Source organism: Calliphora vicina, chromosome X (assembly GCF_958450345.1).
Source record: "Calliphora vicina chromosome X, idCalVici1.1, whole genome shotgun sequence".
NCBI lineage: Eukaryota > Metazoa > Arthropoda > Insecta > Diptera > Calliphoridae > Calliphora > Calliphora vicina.
The window spans coordinates 3,043,903-3,063,268 of NC_088785.1; the positions used below are offsets into that span (position 1 = coordinate 3,043,903).

Sequence of the window (19,366 nt, forward strand, 5' to 3'; positions counted from 1 at the left end):
TATTTTTTTTTAATTACTTATATAAAATGTTTTTTAAGATGATTTAAAAAATTGAAACTCGCTCCAACAATGCATATTAGGCGCTGGAGCAACACAAATTGTAATGAATTATTTGAAAAAATAAACTTAATAAAAAACAAATAAGAGTGCTATATTCGGCTATGCCGAATCTTATATACCCTTCACCTTTGTTGTGGATGCATTATTATTTTTTATAATTAGTATATATGTATGTACATTGGCCACTTTCAGCGTACAGCATCCAAAATTTATCAAGAACAGACAAAACAACAACAACGCCAAACGAAACAAAACACCAAAAGAAAAAACAAAATACGCAAGGCAATGAAACCAATACACATCCAAACATACGATTAGTTGTATAAAAAACAACAACAACGCCAAAAGAAACAAAACACAAAAAAAAGCAAATACGCAAAGCATGCACATCCAAACATACGTTTTGTTGCTTTTTTGTCAAAGCATGTAATACATTGTGTTTTTTGATGAAATTTTCAGAGGTTGTCTCGGATTTTTGCTCATATCTCCGTTATTTATGGACGGATTTTGCTGATTTTAAATAGCAAAATTCTCGAAAGTATGTCTGACAGAATTGTTGAAGATTTGGATCCCGGAGATATCTGGGGCCTTCAGAAAATTGATTTCAACAGACAGACGGACTTGGCTTAATCGACTCCGCTATATATAAGGATCCAGAATATATATACTTTATAGGGTCGGAAAATTATATTGTGGAAATTACAAACGGAATGACAAACTTATATATACCCTTCTCACGAAGGTGAAGGGTATAAAAATAAAAGTTAAAGTGCTAAATAAAGAAATTTCGGTTTATTTGTTATTTGAAAATCGGCCATTTTGAATTATTCGAACAGTTAACCGACCAAAATTAATCGGTTAACCGATTAACGGTGCTACTAATGGTGAAAGGTATAAAAATTTAACTCATAAAAATTATTAAAAATTTTCTACAAAACCGATCGTTGAATGATTAACGCAAAAAATCAATATTTCAGCCGGCTGTTCTCAAGGTTCATGCCTTTCTCTAATATTATACAACGTATTTACTGTAACTGCAATTGCGGATATATATTCAGCAGTTATTATTACAAACTTACAGTTAGCTCTTACTGGTTTGTACAAATATTTTTATAAATGGTAAATCTTAATTAACCCTGAAGAAGACTCAGGTTATATATTTTACGAGAAGGCTTTGGAACTGTTACACTCCCCAAACTTCGCTTCGATTTATGAACCACGACATCCCTTGGGAAAATAAAGTCAAATACTTAGGTGTAATGCTTGATACAAAACGTAACTTTAATAATCACATTCCCTATATAATTGATAAAATAAACAAAATAATTCGAATGATGTACCCAATCATAAACAGAAAGTCGGAGCTTAACATAGAACACAAAAAAATTATTATTAAATTCATATTTCATCCCATAATGTTTTACTGTGCTCCAGTTTGGTCCACGTCTGCAAAATGTCATTTATATAAAATCCAAGTAGCACAAAATAAGCTACTTAAAATGATATTCAATCTACCTTGGCACTATTCTACGTTCTAGCTGGTTTCGAACTCGTACATGATAAAATCGAAAGATTAATTATTAACTTTAATAGAAGATGCTTATCTTCACAATATCAACATATTAATGAACTGATCTCATCATAATTTTCCTAAGTTTAACTTTTATCTTATACCCTTACTTCACATAGGTTTTTGTAAATTTTTCCCTTCCTTATATATATTTTATGTACATAGATTTTATAATATAAAATGTATATTTATGTAGAAAAGGAACGTTGTTTCTAAACTCTTTACTACTATAAGACAAATTTAAATACTATTCATATTATGAGAAATAAAAATAAAAAAAAAATATTGCATTTACAATTAGGGTTTTTCAAATTATTCGATTTTTCTCTTGTTCGAATAAAACGAATAATTCGAATAAGAGATTTTAACTTGTCCGAATAATTCGATCAAAAGTTTAAAATTAATCGAATTATTCGAATAATTAAAATTTTTATAAAAAAGTAAAGAATGAAGTTTTGATGTAGGTTTTTTAATATTTTATTGTTAAAGAAAAACAAAAAAATAACGTTAAAGTTAACAATTCAAGTATTGATAATGGTAAAATTTCGAAATGGTAACATTCGAAAACAAAGTCCATCATTAAATGTACATCAGAAATATTCTGATCAGATTACAAAACAATTGACTATCAAACTTTTTAGTTTCCGTTTGGGGCTATGCTTTATAAAAATCTTTAATAAATGAATTATTCACCCGCATGCTCTATCAACGTTGCCGAATCTTTGCTTAATCAAGTGGTTACACAAATCTTCCACATTTTCATTGTTTTCATTTTTTACTGAGCATATCGTTTGCAGTTTATGGTTTTCACGCAGCTATTTGTTTGCATGTGTAGTAAATTGTTTGTATATTATACAAGTTAAAGTAAAAGACATTTACTTTATTGTTTGAGTACTTGACTGCAACTGAAGTTGCGATCAAAAAGATCTTTATTTATAATCACAAAATAAAAAAAGTCAATAAAATAAAACATAGAATTAATTATGCAGACATATCGTCAGCATTTACAAAAATATTAAATTCTTATTAAAATAACATAATTAAAATAAACAAGAAATTGCAGACAGTTAAATGAACTTTATATAAGTTTAACAATAACGCAAACGCAGCAAATTGAAAAAGTAAAGAAAGAGGGAGTATTCATAATTAATTAAATTAGTGTTAACTTACACAAGCAATTTCATTTGTTTTTACTAACCAAAAATATACATATATTTAGGCAGAAATGTTTTAAAAATGAAAAATTTTCATTTTGTCTTCTAGCTGCAACGTAAAATATTTTGTAAGGTAAAATATTTTTGGAAAAACTGCGACAAATATTTCTACCATGAAGCTTGTGCATATATGGAATTCGTAAATAGTATTTATATTTTTAGTATGTATATAATGCAGTATTTGTTAAATATTTGTTGCAGTTTTCATGTAAAATTATGAAATATTTTGCAATTTTTTGCCTATTATAGTAGTAATTTTAAACTCTGGTTATAACTAGTGAAGCTTTAAAAACGTTAAAACGTGAATTTTTGTTCAACGATAGTGAAGACGCGGTTAAAACAAGAAATTATAGAGACCGAATTAATTTTGACTACAAAACTTTAATTAAAAAAAACAAGTAAGAGAGCTATATTCGGCTGTGCCGAATCTTATATACCCTTCACCAAATTATACTTTAAAATAAAAATTTTAAATATTTTTAGGTAAACAAAATTAAAATTTTTTTCCGCTTGTTTTTTCGAAATTGTTTTTTTTTTTTAATATTTAGTGAAAAAAATGTTGGTGAAAAAAAAATTCGGGTTAAAAAATATTTTTTCGATTTTGACCCATTGTAGGTCCAACTTACTATGGTCTTATATACGTCGTTGCACAGGTCTTTGAAATATCTATCATTAGATATCCAAATTGTCTATATTAATGATTTAGTAATCCAGATATGGGTCAAAAATAGGTAAAAAAACGAGGTTGTCCTAGTTTTTTCCTTATATATCAGCCATTTGTTGACCGATTTTCTCGATTTTAAATATCAACCGAGCCGGAAGAATTCCGGAGATATTGATATATGAATCAACACACAGACGGACATGGCTATATCGATTCCGCTATCTATAACGATCCAGAATATATATATGTACTTTATGGGTCCCAAATGAAAAATGTGGAAATTACAAACGGAATGACAAACTTATATATATCCTTGCCACTCATGGTGAAGGGTATAAAAATGGAATAATATTAAAAAATAAATTTTGAAAAAAATGTTTAAAAAGTTAATTTTGAAAAAAAATTTGGCATAAAATTTTTGTCACTAAAAAAAATTTAAAAACATTTTTAAACAAAAAATATTTGTTTACATAAAAATATTTAAAATTTTTATTTCAAAGTATAATTTGGTGAATATAGCTATCTTACTTGTTCTTTAATCACATGTAACAGTATTAAATTCAAAGTATTTAAAAGAATAATAAAAATAAAATTGCTGTAAAAATATGTTTTTATCAAAAAATAGCTTAAAACTTAGGGTGATTAAAAAAATTTACAATAAAAAAATGTTTGCCTGTATCAATTAGATCAGTTGCGACTAACGGAGGGTTAAATGATTTGAATCTTATTTCATTCAGAATTTTGAAGTGAAATTAAACAAATTTATGATTTAAAATTTTGGTTGAAATTTAATGAATAAACCAATAATTAAAACCAGGGCCCTATTCCACAAACAACTTATCAACAAAGTCTTTGTTCTCTTTGCTCTCATTCGTTGCTCTCTTTGTTGCAAAGTGTTCCACAAAGTATTTAATCATCTTTGCATTTCAGCCTTATTACTTTTCACTTTGTTTTGCTAAATAGAACGTTTTAAAATGAGCCGCAAAACAAAAAAACGTGCACTGTTAAATGTGATTAAAGAACAAGTAAGAGAGCTATATTCGGATGTGCCGAATCTTACCAAATTATACTTTGAAATAAAAATTTTAAATACTTTTAAGTAAACAAATATTTTTTTAATTTTCATTTCAAAATGTTTTTATTTTTTTAGTGATAAACATTTTTTATCAAAATTAATTTTTTTTTTTTTTATGACAATTTTATGTCGAACATTTTTTTTTCAAAATTAATTGGAAAAATATTAAAAATTTTAAAATTTTTTTTTTTCATTTTTAAATTAAAGTTTTGTAGTCATTAAAAATTAATTCGGTCTCCATAATTTCTTGTTATAACCACGTCTTCACTATCGTCGCACAGTGGCCCCCGTAGAACAAGTGAGTTTGCAAAAATCAAAAATTCCATATGCCCCTATCAAATATTGAATAAACCTATTTTACAGTAAATTGTCCAACGAGTTCAAATATGCTACTCTTATTACAATCAGATTTTTGATTCAGAAGATGTAGCTCTTCAAAGTTGACTGATTTTCAGTTTTCAAAAAAACGGTCCGCTTTCAGATACAATATATAGAAAACTATGTAACGGATCGTCATTATTTTTGTTTCTATTGATAGATTTATTAATTAAGAAAATAATAAACAAAAATTGTACTGTTTGCTTTGTATTTGTCCAGGTAAATCGATATTTACCAACTATAAATTTTTACAATAATTATCAACTTTGAAGGAAAATAAAAAAACTATCAATTTCTATATTTGCCATATTTTCCAAATAAGTTCTTTGATTATTCCTTTACCTAATGCAAAAATTTCCAGCTGCCCGTTCTTGTCCCATTTTTTTTGCTATAGGTAAAATTTTGAAAAAAGACATGCTTCCAAAAATGACATATGACCATGAAAAAAACCAACCAACTCATTTTTTATTCAAACATTTTTTTTAATCTTTTCAGGAATAATTTTAAATCATAAAAGCATTTAAAAAGAAACAAAAAATGAACAAATTTTAAAAAAAATATTTAATTTTACTTCCCAAAAATTGATTTTTCCACAAATTTCAACTTTGCTAACCCATAAGTAGGCACCTGAAAGGCGTAGAACCATTTTGAAACACTCATTTCATAGGCAGAACAATTATCTATCATATGCTTTTTAAATTTTTTGATTATCTCATTTGGTTCAAAAGTTATGAATTTTGCAACTCAAATGACACCACTGTGCGTTGGTGTGCTCAGAATATCTTGTAAATTGTCTCGTTATCTCATGAAGAGGATCAGATTCTTAATATGACGATCTACTTTCTCCCAAATCTTGATTGATTGATATCACCACTTACCTACTACGAGAATTATTGAGAGTTTCTTCTGCTCGATATATGAGCAGATAGAATTGTGATGAGCTCGGTGTTAGAGCGGATTGGCTAAAATTTGTTGTATACTTATTGTCTCGTTGTAGGTCGGGATGGACCAGTTTTCTCTTCAATGTGCCCCACCTGAATTGGTTTAATTTAAGTTTGACTACTTATTTTGAGTCCAATTCTCAATTACTTCCCTCGACTTCTTCAGCTTCTCACTATAACCTCCTTTACCAAAGAGACGCAGTACAGTCCGATGAGCTTTTTAACTCCTTAATGTTTCGTTCATCTTCACTTGCCGTTAGATGGTGAAATACCATACTGCTTTTCTACTATTTTCACTCGATGTTAAGTTATTTCAATTGCTCAACACTGTAATGTTCTTGCGCGCATTCTTGATAGTCGATTTTGAAGCACTCAACAAATTAGAAGCTGAAACAGCTGCAATCGTCGGTAACCATTCAATAAATTCGATGAGTTACTCATCATAGAAGGAAAAATATATACTTAAGATGAGTTGTGTGGTCGGTGTGGGGATAGTTATTGCTGCACAGTGGTGTAGAAAAATAAAGAGGGAAATAAATCTGTAACTTCTAAACGGTTGGTCCGATTTTAATGAAATTTGACATGCGAAAAGAGAATGTGTTGTCAAATTAAAGTTTTGAATTAGGACCTCATGAGCCCACCAAGGGCGAGGGCAGGGGTTCCCAAAGTAGGACACCACGGTATGTTAAATATTTAATACAATACTATTTCATCGTTTGCTTTCTGATTTAAAAGAAAAATACATATATTGAATCTCCTCTTTTATTTCCCTCTTTATTTTTCTACACCACTGTACAGCGCCCTCTTGGGTGAGTTTTAGGTAAAAATAAATATCAAAAATGGATTCCCCGACCACAAAAATAGTAAGATATCACAACTTTCCGGGATAATAAAAATAAATAGGCATTGTTTTATAAAATGTTTAATGATTTTTTCTTGTTAGTCAAATGCGTGTAAAAAAAAATCTAGCGCTGAACTAAAAAAAAGCCTTGAGGGTTTTGTTAATGAAAACGTAAGCTTTCATTTGCTTTTGGTTTCATCCTATTCCGATTTTGGTTGTTGCACAGTGTAATTATGTATATAGTTTTGTCCGATTATATTGGTTGTTATCTAAAATTCTTTTACCATCCGGATACCTGAAAGTGAGAGAATTTTTTGTAAATATTAAATTCTATATATATAAAATTAATGAAATCGCTCGATTTGTCTTGATAATGTAAATTTTTATTTATTTTCTATATTTGATTCTTTAGGAAATAACTTTAAGGAAGTCTGATAGTAATGAACGTTTGGGTATAACTGTGTGTTATAGCAATGCCGATGACTATACGGAGGGAGGAGGAGGGGGGGTGAATATTGGTGGAGATATGTATAACGAAACTGTTGTAACTGAAGTACATATAAGTGATATACATCCGGATAGTGTGGCTGGCCGCGATGGGCGTCTCAGACAAGGTGATCAAATATTACAAATAAACGGGAAGGATATTAAAACACGCTCTGAGACTGAAACACTAATTGCCGAAAATAACAATGCTGTTACGTTACTAGTTAGCAGATATTTGTATGCGGTAAGATTACATTTAGTTGTTTATAATTAGATATATGTAGGTTTACAATAACAATTAATTATATCATTGTATGTTTGTTTACTTCTTCAACAGGATGAGGACGATTTTAATGACCCTTCAACAAACGAGGATGAGGACGAAGTACTCGTTGTAGAGGACGATGAAGACGATGATGATGATGAAGATGAAGAATTCTTTGAGGAAAATAACATGACATATGTTAACTGTGTGATAAATAATGATTGTTGCATTAATGCCGCAGACGAACTCGACAAAGCTTTAATGTCACAAGTGGTACAACAAGAACAACTTCAGCAAGCCTTTGAAATGCCGAGAGCAAAATACAATATAAATACTTCTTCTACCTCCACTACGCATACAAATCCAGCATATCAAAGTAGTACTCTTAAGTGTACAAGTGATGGTCAAAAGGAAAATCTTTCAAAAAATGATAGGAAATCTTGGGTAACAACTGGCACAAAATGTGGAAAGAATGCAAAATCAAATACGCCAAAAATAGATACAAGTCCAAGATTTAAAACTCATGATGACTATGAAACTGAACATATATATGAAACGATTCCAGAGGATCCAGAATCAGAACCATTTTATTGTTCACCTTATGATAATTCTGTTTATGTTACCACCATGACCTCGTGTTCAACTTCCACAATTACCGATGCTTTACAACAATTGCAACAAAAGCAGCGTGTTGAGCAATGGTTGGGCATTAAACCGCCACATGATATTTGTGCTACGACCGCACCACGCCAGACTGTGTGCAGCACTAATGGCGGTGGACGTTCATCGCCATTTTTCAACAAAAGTGCTACCGGTACAATGCGCAGTGCCGTTACCACGCTTACGAATGGCTCGGTTGACTATCTTGTAACTAATATTGCTCTGCATGGTAACTGTCAACTCGAAGATCAGGATAATTCGTCCAGTGCTTATAATACTGGAGGTTCCAATAATAGTGTTTCTCCCCTAATATTAATGGTAAATCCTAAAAATCGATCTGACCAAAATCATACTTTAGCCACTTCTGCTATCAATCCGTTAACAAATGGTGCTACCGATGATGGTATTGGACTCCAACAAATACATCAAAAAACATTCGCCCAGCAAAAAATGTATTCTCCAAAAGATAAATCTAAGATAACCAGTCCCAAAGGTGGTTCATTTCAACTTAAAAATAATGCAGGTGCTCATAAAATGGCTGTTATGGGTAAATAATTACATCAGGAATACAAAATTGATAAGCTTACAGTTAACTTTTCTTTCTATACATTACGTTATTTTTTTATTTCATATTGTATATCACATGAAAATAATAACACTGTTAACGAAATTTACACTTTTTTTCTGTCAAGCGGGGCACCCGGCGGGTTAACCTAATTCGAGTACGCTGAATCCAGTGGTGCTAGCCGTTTTTTATGAACGCCCCAAAAATATGAACACTTCTTACTTCCACTGGCTACTCTAAAATATGACTTAGTGTGCCAAAGCTTTAAAATATGAACAGCTTATTTTTGTTTTTTAACATATCTTATCTATCTACACAGAGTTGAAATCTAAATCAACAGGGTAGTGGCTGAATTCTAATTCAACTGCATAATAATTTGGGGATTTCCCTAGCTGTATATGGAAATTGGACGCCATTCGCAAATATGAACAATATTGCAAAAGTGAACTGGCCTGATTTTAATTAGTTCATATTAAAATACAGCTACGAGCATAGACAACAAAGTTCCAAACAAAACAAGCCCTAAATGATTAAAATCTGTCGACAATTTTATTCACGAAAGATAAAGCAAATATGCACTAATATTTTTAAAAAAAATACATGTGTAACTGCAGTAATTAGCTATATATTATATCATCTCATAGGAAAGTGTGTCGTCTTTTCAAAAATGTATAAAATTTTTAAGAATTAAAATGCAAAAATATGGGAAAAAATGTTAAAATATTATTAGGGGATATTCGTTTTATCCTTTGCTTATAATATCAAAAGCTGTGGACAGATTTTAATTTTGGGCTTGTTTTGTTTGTAATTTTCCAATTTTTATGCGGTTTTAAAAAAAAATATTTTTTTTTTACAAAATAAATTTTTATTTCTTAAACGACTGCGCAGATAAAAAAGTTTCATTCTTACTTAAAGGTAATTATTGCGGAATTTCGTTTTTTTTATTTTATTCAATAAGCTGAACCGTTTTTGAGCTACGCGAATATACTATGTTGTGTAATCTCCTGTATTTTCTAAACAACGGTATATCTCGAAAACAGGAGCTAACCTAAAGAAACGGTTAGCACCACTGGATTCAGCGTACTCGAATTATGTTAACCGCTTGACAGTTTTTTCAACTAGCACAGTGTAATTAAAAAATATAGGTATATACTATATTTCACCAAGTTAATTTTTCTTCCTTATAGACCTACAAACAAATGTTTTAGACAAAAACACTACTATCAACAAGGAACCCAATGTTCATCGAAATATGTTGTTAAAAAAACATTTATTTAATCAAAAATTATCGTTAGAGAAATCTATACAACCCCACTCACTGCAACAAAGGACACAATGTCATTATCAACAGCAACCAGATCAAATTCAGTGTCCACAGTTTACAGCTCCTAATTTAAGCCAATATCATTTTGTAAGCAGTCAAGAGGTAAGCGATAAATACTACATGTGTATAAAGGTTTTGTTTCAGTCTCGACTGTAGTATAACACCATTAAAGTGGAGTTTCGATACAATTGGAAATAAATCTGTAATTTCTAAACGCATAGTCCGAATTAAAAAAAAACTTCCCATGGCTATACAATAGGTACAGTCCAGTTTATGTTTTCTTAAAGTTTTGACCTTATAGAATATATTTTATTTTTTAGATCCAATCCGAAAGATTGTACTAACGTTAAATATGAATTAAAAAAAAATAATTTTGATTTAATTTTTATTTATTTATAATATCGTCTGCTTATTATTATTTTTTAGGCCCACCGACCATTATTAAAATTGAGTTAGGAGATTGGATTGTATATATTTTAACTGTCCTCTTTCGGATTTCGGAACCCATTTGTCGATATTTTGAGACATCTATAACAAAACTGAAAATTGTATTACTTCGTCATCGTCACATTACTTGATAGTATGATTTTGGATTTATAAAAGTTATTTGAATCGAATATTATCTCTATCAATTTTAATAAGAGAATTATGTAAAGTGATTTCGGGCCTTACATTCGGTGGTGTCAATTTTATGTCATTGAATTTTAATATGAACACCAATATTTTTATGACATTAATAAGGACATTTATGTGGGAGCTGGGTAAAACCTTGCACCGATTTTAACCATTTTCGTTGGGATAAAGAAGCATATCTACCAAATATGATCATAAACGGCACTGAATTGCCGACTATTGCAGTACTAAACATAGAAGAACACTGCACGATGTAGCTAATTACTACGAGTTATGTATCTTATCTTTTGTTTATTAATCAAAAGTTGTGGACAGATTTTAATTATTTAGAGCTTGTTTTGTTTGGAACTATTTATTTTATTTTCTATACGCTTAGATAAAATTAACAGCTTCATTTTCCAATTTTTCATGCCGTTTTTAAAAACAAAAATTTCGAAATTTTGATAAAAAATAATTTTTTGTTTGCCAAAAAAAAATTATATTTCTCAAACGACTGCGAAGATTAAAATAATGTTTAGTAAGGTATTGAAATTATTGGATTTTTCTCTTGTTCGAATAAAATGAATAATTTGAATAAGAGATTTTAACTTGTTCGAATAATTCGATCACACGTTTAAAATTAATCGAATTATTCTAATAATTTAATGGTTTTATAAAAGTAAAGAATGAAGTTTTGATGTAGGTTTTTTAATATTATATTCTTAAAGAAAAACAAAAAATAACGTTAAAGTTAACAATTCAAGTATTGATAATTTAAAAAAAAACATTCGAAAACAAAGTCCATCATTTAATTTTCATCAGAAATATTCTGATCAGATTGCCTCCCGAACAATCTACAAAACAATTGACTAGCAAACTCTTTAGTTTCCGTTTTGGAGCTATGCTTTAAAAAATTTTAGCTAGTTGGACATGATCCTGAAATCAAGTACAATATAAACGTATTAAAAACCTTTTTATGTAGTTCGTTAATTCGGGTTTTTTTAAATGAGTAACTAATTCTTTAGTAAATGAATTATTCACTTTTTCTTAATTATTTATAACAAATTGTATTATATCCTCAAGCTCTATCAATTGTTTAATCAAGTGGTCTTACACAGAAAAAAGAAATTCATAATTGGAATGAATTTTGTAATAAATAATATTAATCGAACTTGACTTTTTTTCCCAAACTTTTTTCATTCAGAATAAGCACATGTTCATGTTGAAACTTTTTTCTGTGTAGGGAGTTACACAAATATGTCCAAAGTTTAAAAATCACATTCGTCATCACTTTCAATACAACACCACTTTAATCTACGTTAATATTTTGATTATTAATAGCGATTCTGCTAATATTTCGCCAGCATATGTTCATGTTTAGACGCTAAAATTTCAGTTTCGAAATCAATTCTAAAATCTTTTAGCCTTTTTTACAAATATTTTATTCCGTACCTTTTATTTTCATTGGATCTATTCCAAAATTAAACATTTTGAAAGACTTGTTTTTAGAATTGTAACTTTTTGCAGTAATATTTATAAATTTATAGAAGAAGCTAACGGACCACTCATCTACAGTGATCGAAAGACTCCCTTATCTTTAGATATTTATTTGTCTAATTTCAGAAACAAAACAATTTTTGTAAGTTTATTACTTATTTAAATTTGGAGTTATGAAAAATTATAAGCAATTTTATAAATATAAATAAATGTATAAGTAAATGTAAATTTATTCGTTTAATTCGATTATTCTTCATAAAATTGTTCGAATTATTCGTTATTCGAAAATGGTAATTTTTATATTGTTCGAATAATTATTCATAAGAAATTATTCGATTAATCGAACGATCATTACTCGAATGAATACCCTAATGTTAAGCCTTTCTTAAAGGTAATTTTATTGCGGAATTTCGTTTTTTTATTCTATTCAATAAACTAAATCGTTTTTGAGTTACGCGAATATATGTTGTGCAACCTCCTCCATTTTCGAAATAACGGTATATCTCGACTACGAGCTAACCTAAAAAAACCAGTACCAGAATTAGTTTAACCCACCCAATATGTACTTGAGAGTTTTTTAACTAGCATAGTGTTATTAAAGCTTGAACAGAGTTACTTTGTTACCATTGTACATAAAAGATAAAAAAATGGATGGGATCAGAACAATCGAGAGGTATCTCTCATACAAAGTACATATTTTTTTTCGAATTTATTTATTTAATTCATTTAGTCTATGGATACAAAAAATCCTTACAGACTAGATACTTAAAACTAAATTTAAAATTTATAATAAATTATTTAATTATGATTTAAAAATAGTATTAGATTGACTCATATCTAAATATTGGCAAAAGGTATTAAATAACCTAATTGATTTATTAAGTGGTTCATTTCTGGTATAATAAGTTCTAGATATTTATGAGGAACAGAAATTTTAATATTATTCAATAGATCAGGGCAGTCTATGGTGGTATCACAAACAATTCCATGAAGGAATAATAAAGAAGAAATATTTTTTCTAACTTCTAAGGACTTCATTGAAATCCAGATACATCTGTTTTCATAAGAAGAAAGAGGAGTTGAAAAATATAAAGAAGAAAATACAAATTTTAAAAATTTAATTTGGATCTTTTCAACACGATTAATATGTGTACTAGCATTTGGACTCCAAATAAACGAAACATATTCCAATATAGATCGTACAAAAGATGAAAACAAAATCTTTTTAGTATGGAAATCAAAGTTAGCAGAATTTCGCTTGATAAAACCTATTCATAGTTGGGAACAACAACAAATGAACGTAGTTCGGAACAAGGGATATGTTTCCTCCCATTCAAACATAATATTCATTATCGAATATACTGTTAACTACTATAAACAGCGTTTTCATACTTTGTTCAAATTGCCAGTATCCATTGTTTGTCTTAAAGTGAGGACGATCGTATCATGTTGGGCAAGTCGTCCCTTTTTCTGTTAATTGTTATTAATGGATGTCTGGCGATCTATACGGGGTTGTCATATAATCCAAACATTGTCGGAATCGGTTTTCAAAACTTACGCGGGGCAAAATATAATAAATTATACCTCAACTCTCTTAACACTGTATTTTTACCAAATTATAAATTTATGCATTTATCTAAATCTTTTTAGATAAATGCAAAAATTTAGACATTTATCTAAATCTTATAATAGAACTAAATTAAAGAAAATTTCCTCGTATATAAAAAATACGTAACTGGTTTGTTCCTTTGTTGGATACTTTAACTAGATTTAGAAATTTTCTATACAAAAAATAACAAAAAAATATACATATTGGAATATATTGGTTGTATGACAAAAAAATGCGAGATTTTTTTTTTTTTTTTCAAATTTTAGCTTTTATTTTGAAACATTTGTACAATATAAATTTATTCAAAGTATTGGCCACTGTTAGCTATAACATTTTCCCATCTTTCTGGCAACATTTGAATTCCGAGCCAAAAGAACTACTCATCTTTTTAGGACAAGAACGAATCAAGCCAATATCAGACACTCTGTTCCAAAGTTAAGCGTATTCCAGAGAGAGCGTTCTGCTTCGATCGAAATAAAAGCGGGTGAGACAAAACTTCCCAGCCACTTTATTTTAAGTAGTTTTTAACAAGTACTGCAACATGTGCAAGATTGTTGTCATAATGGAATATAACAGTTTCATGTCTGGCCGCAAACTCCGAGCGTTTTTCGGCCAATGCTCGCTTCAAACGAATCAGTTGTGTTCGGTACAGGTTCCCTGTGATGGTCTGGTCAGATGTCAGCAGCTCATAATAGATTGATCCCACCAAATAGAGCATTACCTTAGCGGCATGTAAGTATATTAAGCTTTGGTATCGATTCGGCTTCATATACGATTCTTCGGATTATCGCAATGGATCAATTTTTCATAGTAAATAATGATTCGTTGCAAAAATGATTTTCTTTTATAGCGTTGAAGCATCATTTCACACATCAAAAATCGTCTTCAAAGGTCTCTCGTCTTCAAATCGTATGGCAGGGAAATTGCTACCCAATGACTTTGCAAGCTCTTGTTCAGTTTGACAACAATCTTCTTTTTTAAGTCGTCCTATATATAGGACATCGGGGTCACAACAACAAAACTAAAACGCAATAATGAAACTTTCATTCATATAACAATCAAGCTACTCTTCATAAATATAAATTCCAAAAAAATATAGTCCATAATGACTGAATATCGGCATTATTAAAATATCACAAATTAAAAATTCAATAACTCAAAAATAGTAGCAAAAAATAATGCGATCACACAATCTACCATGAGGTATTGGTGAGTACTAAGTATGTGAACAAAAAAAATGGTATTTTGATAAACGTGACGTATCCTGTAAACAAGAACTACATGTAGTACAGTCGGCATATCTGGGTTAATTCAAAATCAACTGATATGTAGTAAGTAATTATTAGATGTGGAAAATCATTAATTCCTTAATGAGACTAATGGGAAATATAAGATGTACATATTATATATCAATGTGTAGGAAATTATGTTATCTTTTCAAGAATTTATAAAACTTTTAATAATTAAAAAAAATGCATGGAAGGCTTTTTAAAAAAATAAGAAGTAGTCAAATATTTATTTATAAATGTTTTTTTGAATGACATTTTACTGTTGTATTGAATTTTTTACTTCAGAATTCTATATTGGAAAAAAGTTTCTATTGCTTGAAAATATAAAATTTAACAAACGATATAAATGTTTTTATATAAAATGCTCAACAGTCGGTGCTCGTATAATAATGGTGGTGGGAATATAAGAATCGGCATAGCCGAATATAATACTTTTATTTATTTAGATTGAAAGTAAATGTATTTTAGCTTTCTAAAATAATGTTCTATGATAATTTTTATTGAAAATCCAATGCTACAAATGTTATATTAAATATTTAAATTATATTCTTTTTAGGGAAACAATTTGTCACTTAGCAACAAAATGCCAAAGACTTCCACCACAATAACTTCCACAATCACCAATAATCCAAAGATAGAAGAGGAGACAATGGTTTGGAAAGTTAAACGTCGACCGGACGGTACGCGTTATATTGTACGAAGGCCAGCTAAAAATCGAGTAATTAAAGAGCGCAATACACGTCTGAATGTGGAACGTTTACGAAACGACATAACTACAACGGAGGACGATACTATATCGGAAATTAAAACTGGTCGTTATTGGACAAGAGAAGAAAGAAAAAAGCACATCGAGAAGGCAAAAGAAAGACGACAACAGCAGCAGCAACAACAAAATAAAGCGCATTTGGCCTATGACGATTCAACTGCTGCCACATTGTGTATAGGTGAGGTGACGCATAAAATTCTAGAAGATCCTAGTGAGCAAGACAAGATTAAACATTTAACAAGGCAACAACAACAACAAGCGCCACACCAACAACAACATTACCAGCTGCAATTCAACTCAGCCGAAGATCATAAACATTCTATATCTATACACAATATGGAGAGTCCAACAAAGAAATCTTCATCAACATTGCCAACAACATCCAAAGAGTTTTCTACCATAAAAGCGAACATTGATCAATCCGAAGTCTTAAATACTATTGTATTTACATCGTCAGAACAAAATCAAATCAATAATGCATTGCAATCAGTTACAACCACATAAAAATGTTTATTTATAGAACTATATAATATCCTACACCGTTTGAGAGCAGCACAAATCAATTTTTACACAGTTTTTTTAAATTTAATTAGCTTTTTGTTCCTTTAAAGCGAGTACATACATAAATACGTATTATACTTACAAATCATCTATAGAAAAACTTTGATCTCAGATATAATATATTACAGTTACAGAAAAGCAGTAGCACTGTTACAGCTATTTTTTTCTAATACAATTGCAAACAATTCTGTGTTTTTCTTTTCAAAATATTAATTTGGAGGAGTAATTTTCAACATAACAACAATAGTTACTGTATCTACACATAAATACTAAGCGTTATTATCTGTGAGAATTTGTACAACGGGTTTGCATTCATATGTCGAGTTTTTTGTATACAAATGACGGTGATCATATAGGAACAACTGCTTTGTTTTTGAACTTTTATCAAATTTTTAGTCGAAATTATTTCCAACTCCTACAATATGTATTACATTTTATTTTGAATACGTTTCTATTATTTTTAGAGCAGAAAAGTAGGACCTTTCTAAGAAACTAGTTCAAGATGAAATTGTTAATATTCAAATTGCTGTTCAAATTAAAAATATTAGTTAATCTAATCTCGGCTACGGTATTGTGAATCACTCCATAAATATAAAAAGGTACCAAACAGGGAACAAAATCGGGAAAATACATTTTATTTGAAATTATTAAGCCAATTTTGATAATTTTTTTAACATTGGTTGCTGGATTCATACAAAAATTAACTAACAGGGTGTTATTTGGAACCCGATTGCCAAGGTGTATATTGGGCCAAATCCGGGTAAACAGTTTGTAATTATTTTTCTGATATTTTCTTAAAATTGGTATAAAAAATATATTTTATTTAAAATTGTAAAATTTTGGAACACATTTTTTTTTTGCACAATCCAAGTAAAAAACATTATGCATTTTTATGAAATTTGTCATTTGCGATGATGAGGAATACAAAAAAAACAGTCTCTATAGTATAGAGTCTGATGTATATAGAGTCTATACGAACGTGCACTCGATATCGAATGCCGTGATTTGCCCCCAGATTTTAATCGTTTGAGACATGACAATTTTGGCAAAATGGAATATTTATAAATTTCAAACATGTGGTGTGTTCAAGAAGGAAAAGGGAAATTGGTACTTTTTAATATTTTAAATTATTTCATTTATCTACATTAAAGTTAGCTGCTGATATGCATCTGAGTGAAGTTAGTGTTCGGAATAGGGGATAATATTTAGGTACCAAAAGGTGATAACTGAACTATAGGTACTTTTGGACTTAGAAACACACTAGGCAATTTAGTTGCGCAAGTCTCTTGTGTTTGTTGATGCGAGAAGCAATGTCGGGTTAAGAGAAGAAAATTTTGCATGATGTTTTGTTGTTGGGCAAGAGACTTGCGCAACTAAATTGCCTAGTGTGAAAGGGGTCTAAGCATATATGGTCTTAAGTGAGTGAGAATTCTAGGGGGAGACTTTTTGGTACTTTTTTTTATTCCAATGGTACTTTTTGTAATTTCTTCACCAGTGAACCTAGAAACATGAAATAAAGCTCACATGGGCCCGAGTGGGAATCCACAAGTGGCTGATTGTTGGTACTTTTTCTATATTCTAATGGTACTTTTTGAATTCTCTATAATAACAAACCTAGAAATATTAAATTAAATGAAAATTCAAGCGGATACTTCATGGTACTTTTTCTTTATTCTAATGGTACTTTTTTAATTTTCTATAACAATGGACTTAGAAACATGAAACTAAAGGTAGGGTCACACATGACAAATATTTACTCAAAAAAGCATAACGACTTTTTTTAACACAAATTTGTTTGACGTGTTTACTCTTACAAGTATTTTGCAAGATCAAACAGCATCAAATAAAATAAAACTAAATTTTTTATTTTGATTCATCCTAAGTAAAATAAGTTTTTGAAATAAATAAACGAATTCAAATATATTCTAGTTAGTGGTTACGTCTTTTTCGTCAAATATTTGTCATGTGTGAAATTAAGTATATATGATCCTAAGTGAGTGAGAATTCTCGGGGGAGACTTTTTGGTATTTTTTTTCTTTATTCGAATGGTACTTTGAGTAATTTCTTCAACAGTGAACCTAGAAACATGAAATTAGTGTTTATAAAAAACCGAATTTTTAAAAAACCGGTTTGTATGTTAACCGAAAATTGGCCCTTTTTAGAAAAGCGGGTTTTCGGTTAACTGACTTCGAAAAAACCGGTTAACCATATATGTCGGTATGTGAAAAAAAAACAAAAAAATGTCCAATAAAGTATACACAGCTTTAAAAATTTTGGTTTTTAGTAATCAGGAATGGTTAATATTAAATAACAATAAATAAAGACCATTTTATTTTGTAAAAATTTCAAAATTATTATCACAGTCAAATGAAACTGTGTATAAATATATTACTAAATATATTACTAAATACGTATATAATAGTTGTTTTAATTATTGGTTTATTCATTAAATTTCAACCAAAATATGTAAGTCACAATTTTTTTAATTAAATACGTATTGTTACGTTTTAACCTTTTCAAAACGTTGGTTTATTTCCTTTAAATAAACCGGATACTTTTGATTGCAAATAAAAGCCGTTTAGTAGTTTGAAAATTGTAACAACTCTTTATTTATTTAAAATGTACAACAACAGAATTAAATAGTCACTCAATGTTTTTTATACACGTTTATAAATTGGCAGAAATACAGACACACTTTATAATGTACACGAATTCACTTGAAAAATACAGCACACTTTAAGGCACACAGTTGATGTTTATTTGAATAGCGTCTCTGATAAACTCACTCACGACTGCAATCTTTGCCACTATTTATAACACTGTCATCTGCACTCTAGATTGCTCACTAACTGTCAAAGCTGGTATATTCTAGAGCTTTCTAATACATACGCCATGGCGCCATCTGTGGTGAACTTTCTACAATGTTCTTTAACTGTCAAAACTGAATATTCGAATTCGAATATACGATCGAAGCAAACATTCAGCGTTG

At 29.5% G+C, this 19,366-nt stretch overlaps 1 protein-coding gene across 1 annotated transcript in view; it reads left to right on the forward strand.

Moving 5' to 3' along the window:
• Slip1 (SLo interacting protein 1) overlaps positions 1 to 16,562 on the forward strand; it is a 44,006-nt gene extending 27,444 nt beyond the window's left edge. Inside the window, exons 3-6 of the mRNA XM_065514661.1 lie at positions 7,156 to 7,473; positions 7,567 to 8,701; positions 9,907 to 10,145; positions 15,607 to 16,562. Coding sequence (XP_065370733.1) covers positions 7,156 to 7,473; positions 7,567 to 8,701; positions 9,907 to 10,145; positions 15,607 to 16,320 — 2,406 coding nt within the window. The 3' untranslated portion in view covers positions 16,321 to 16,562. The remainder of the gene's footprint in view (positions 1 to 7,155; positions 7,474 to 7,566; positions 8,702 to 9,906; positions 10,146 to 15,606) is intronic.
• Positions 16,563 to 19,366: the final 2,804 nt, after the last annotated feature.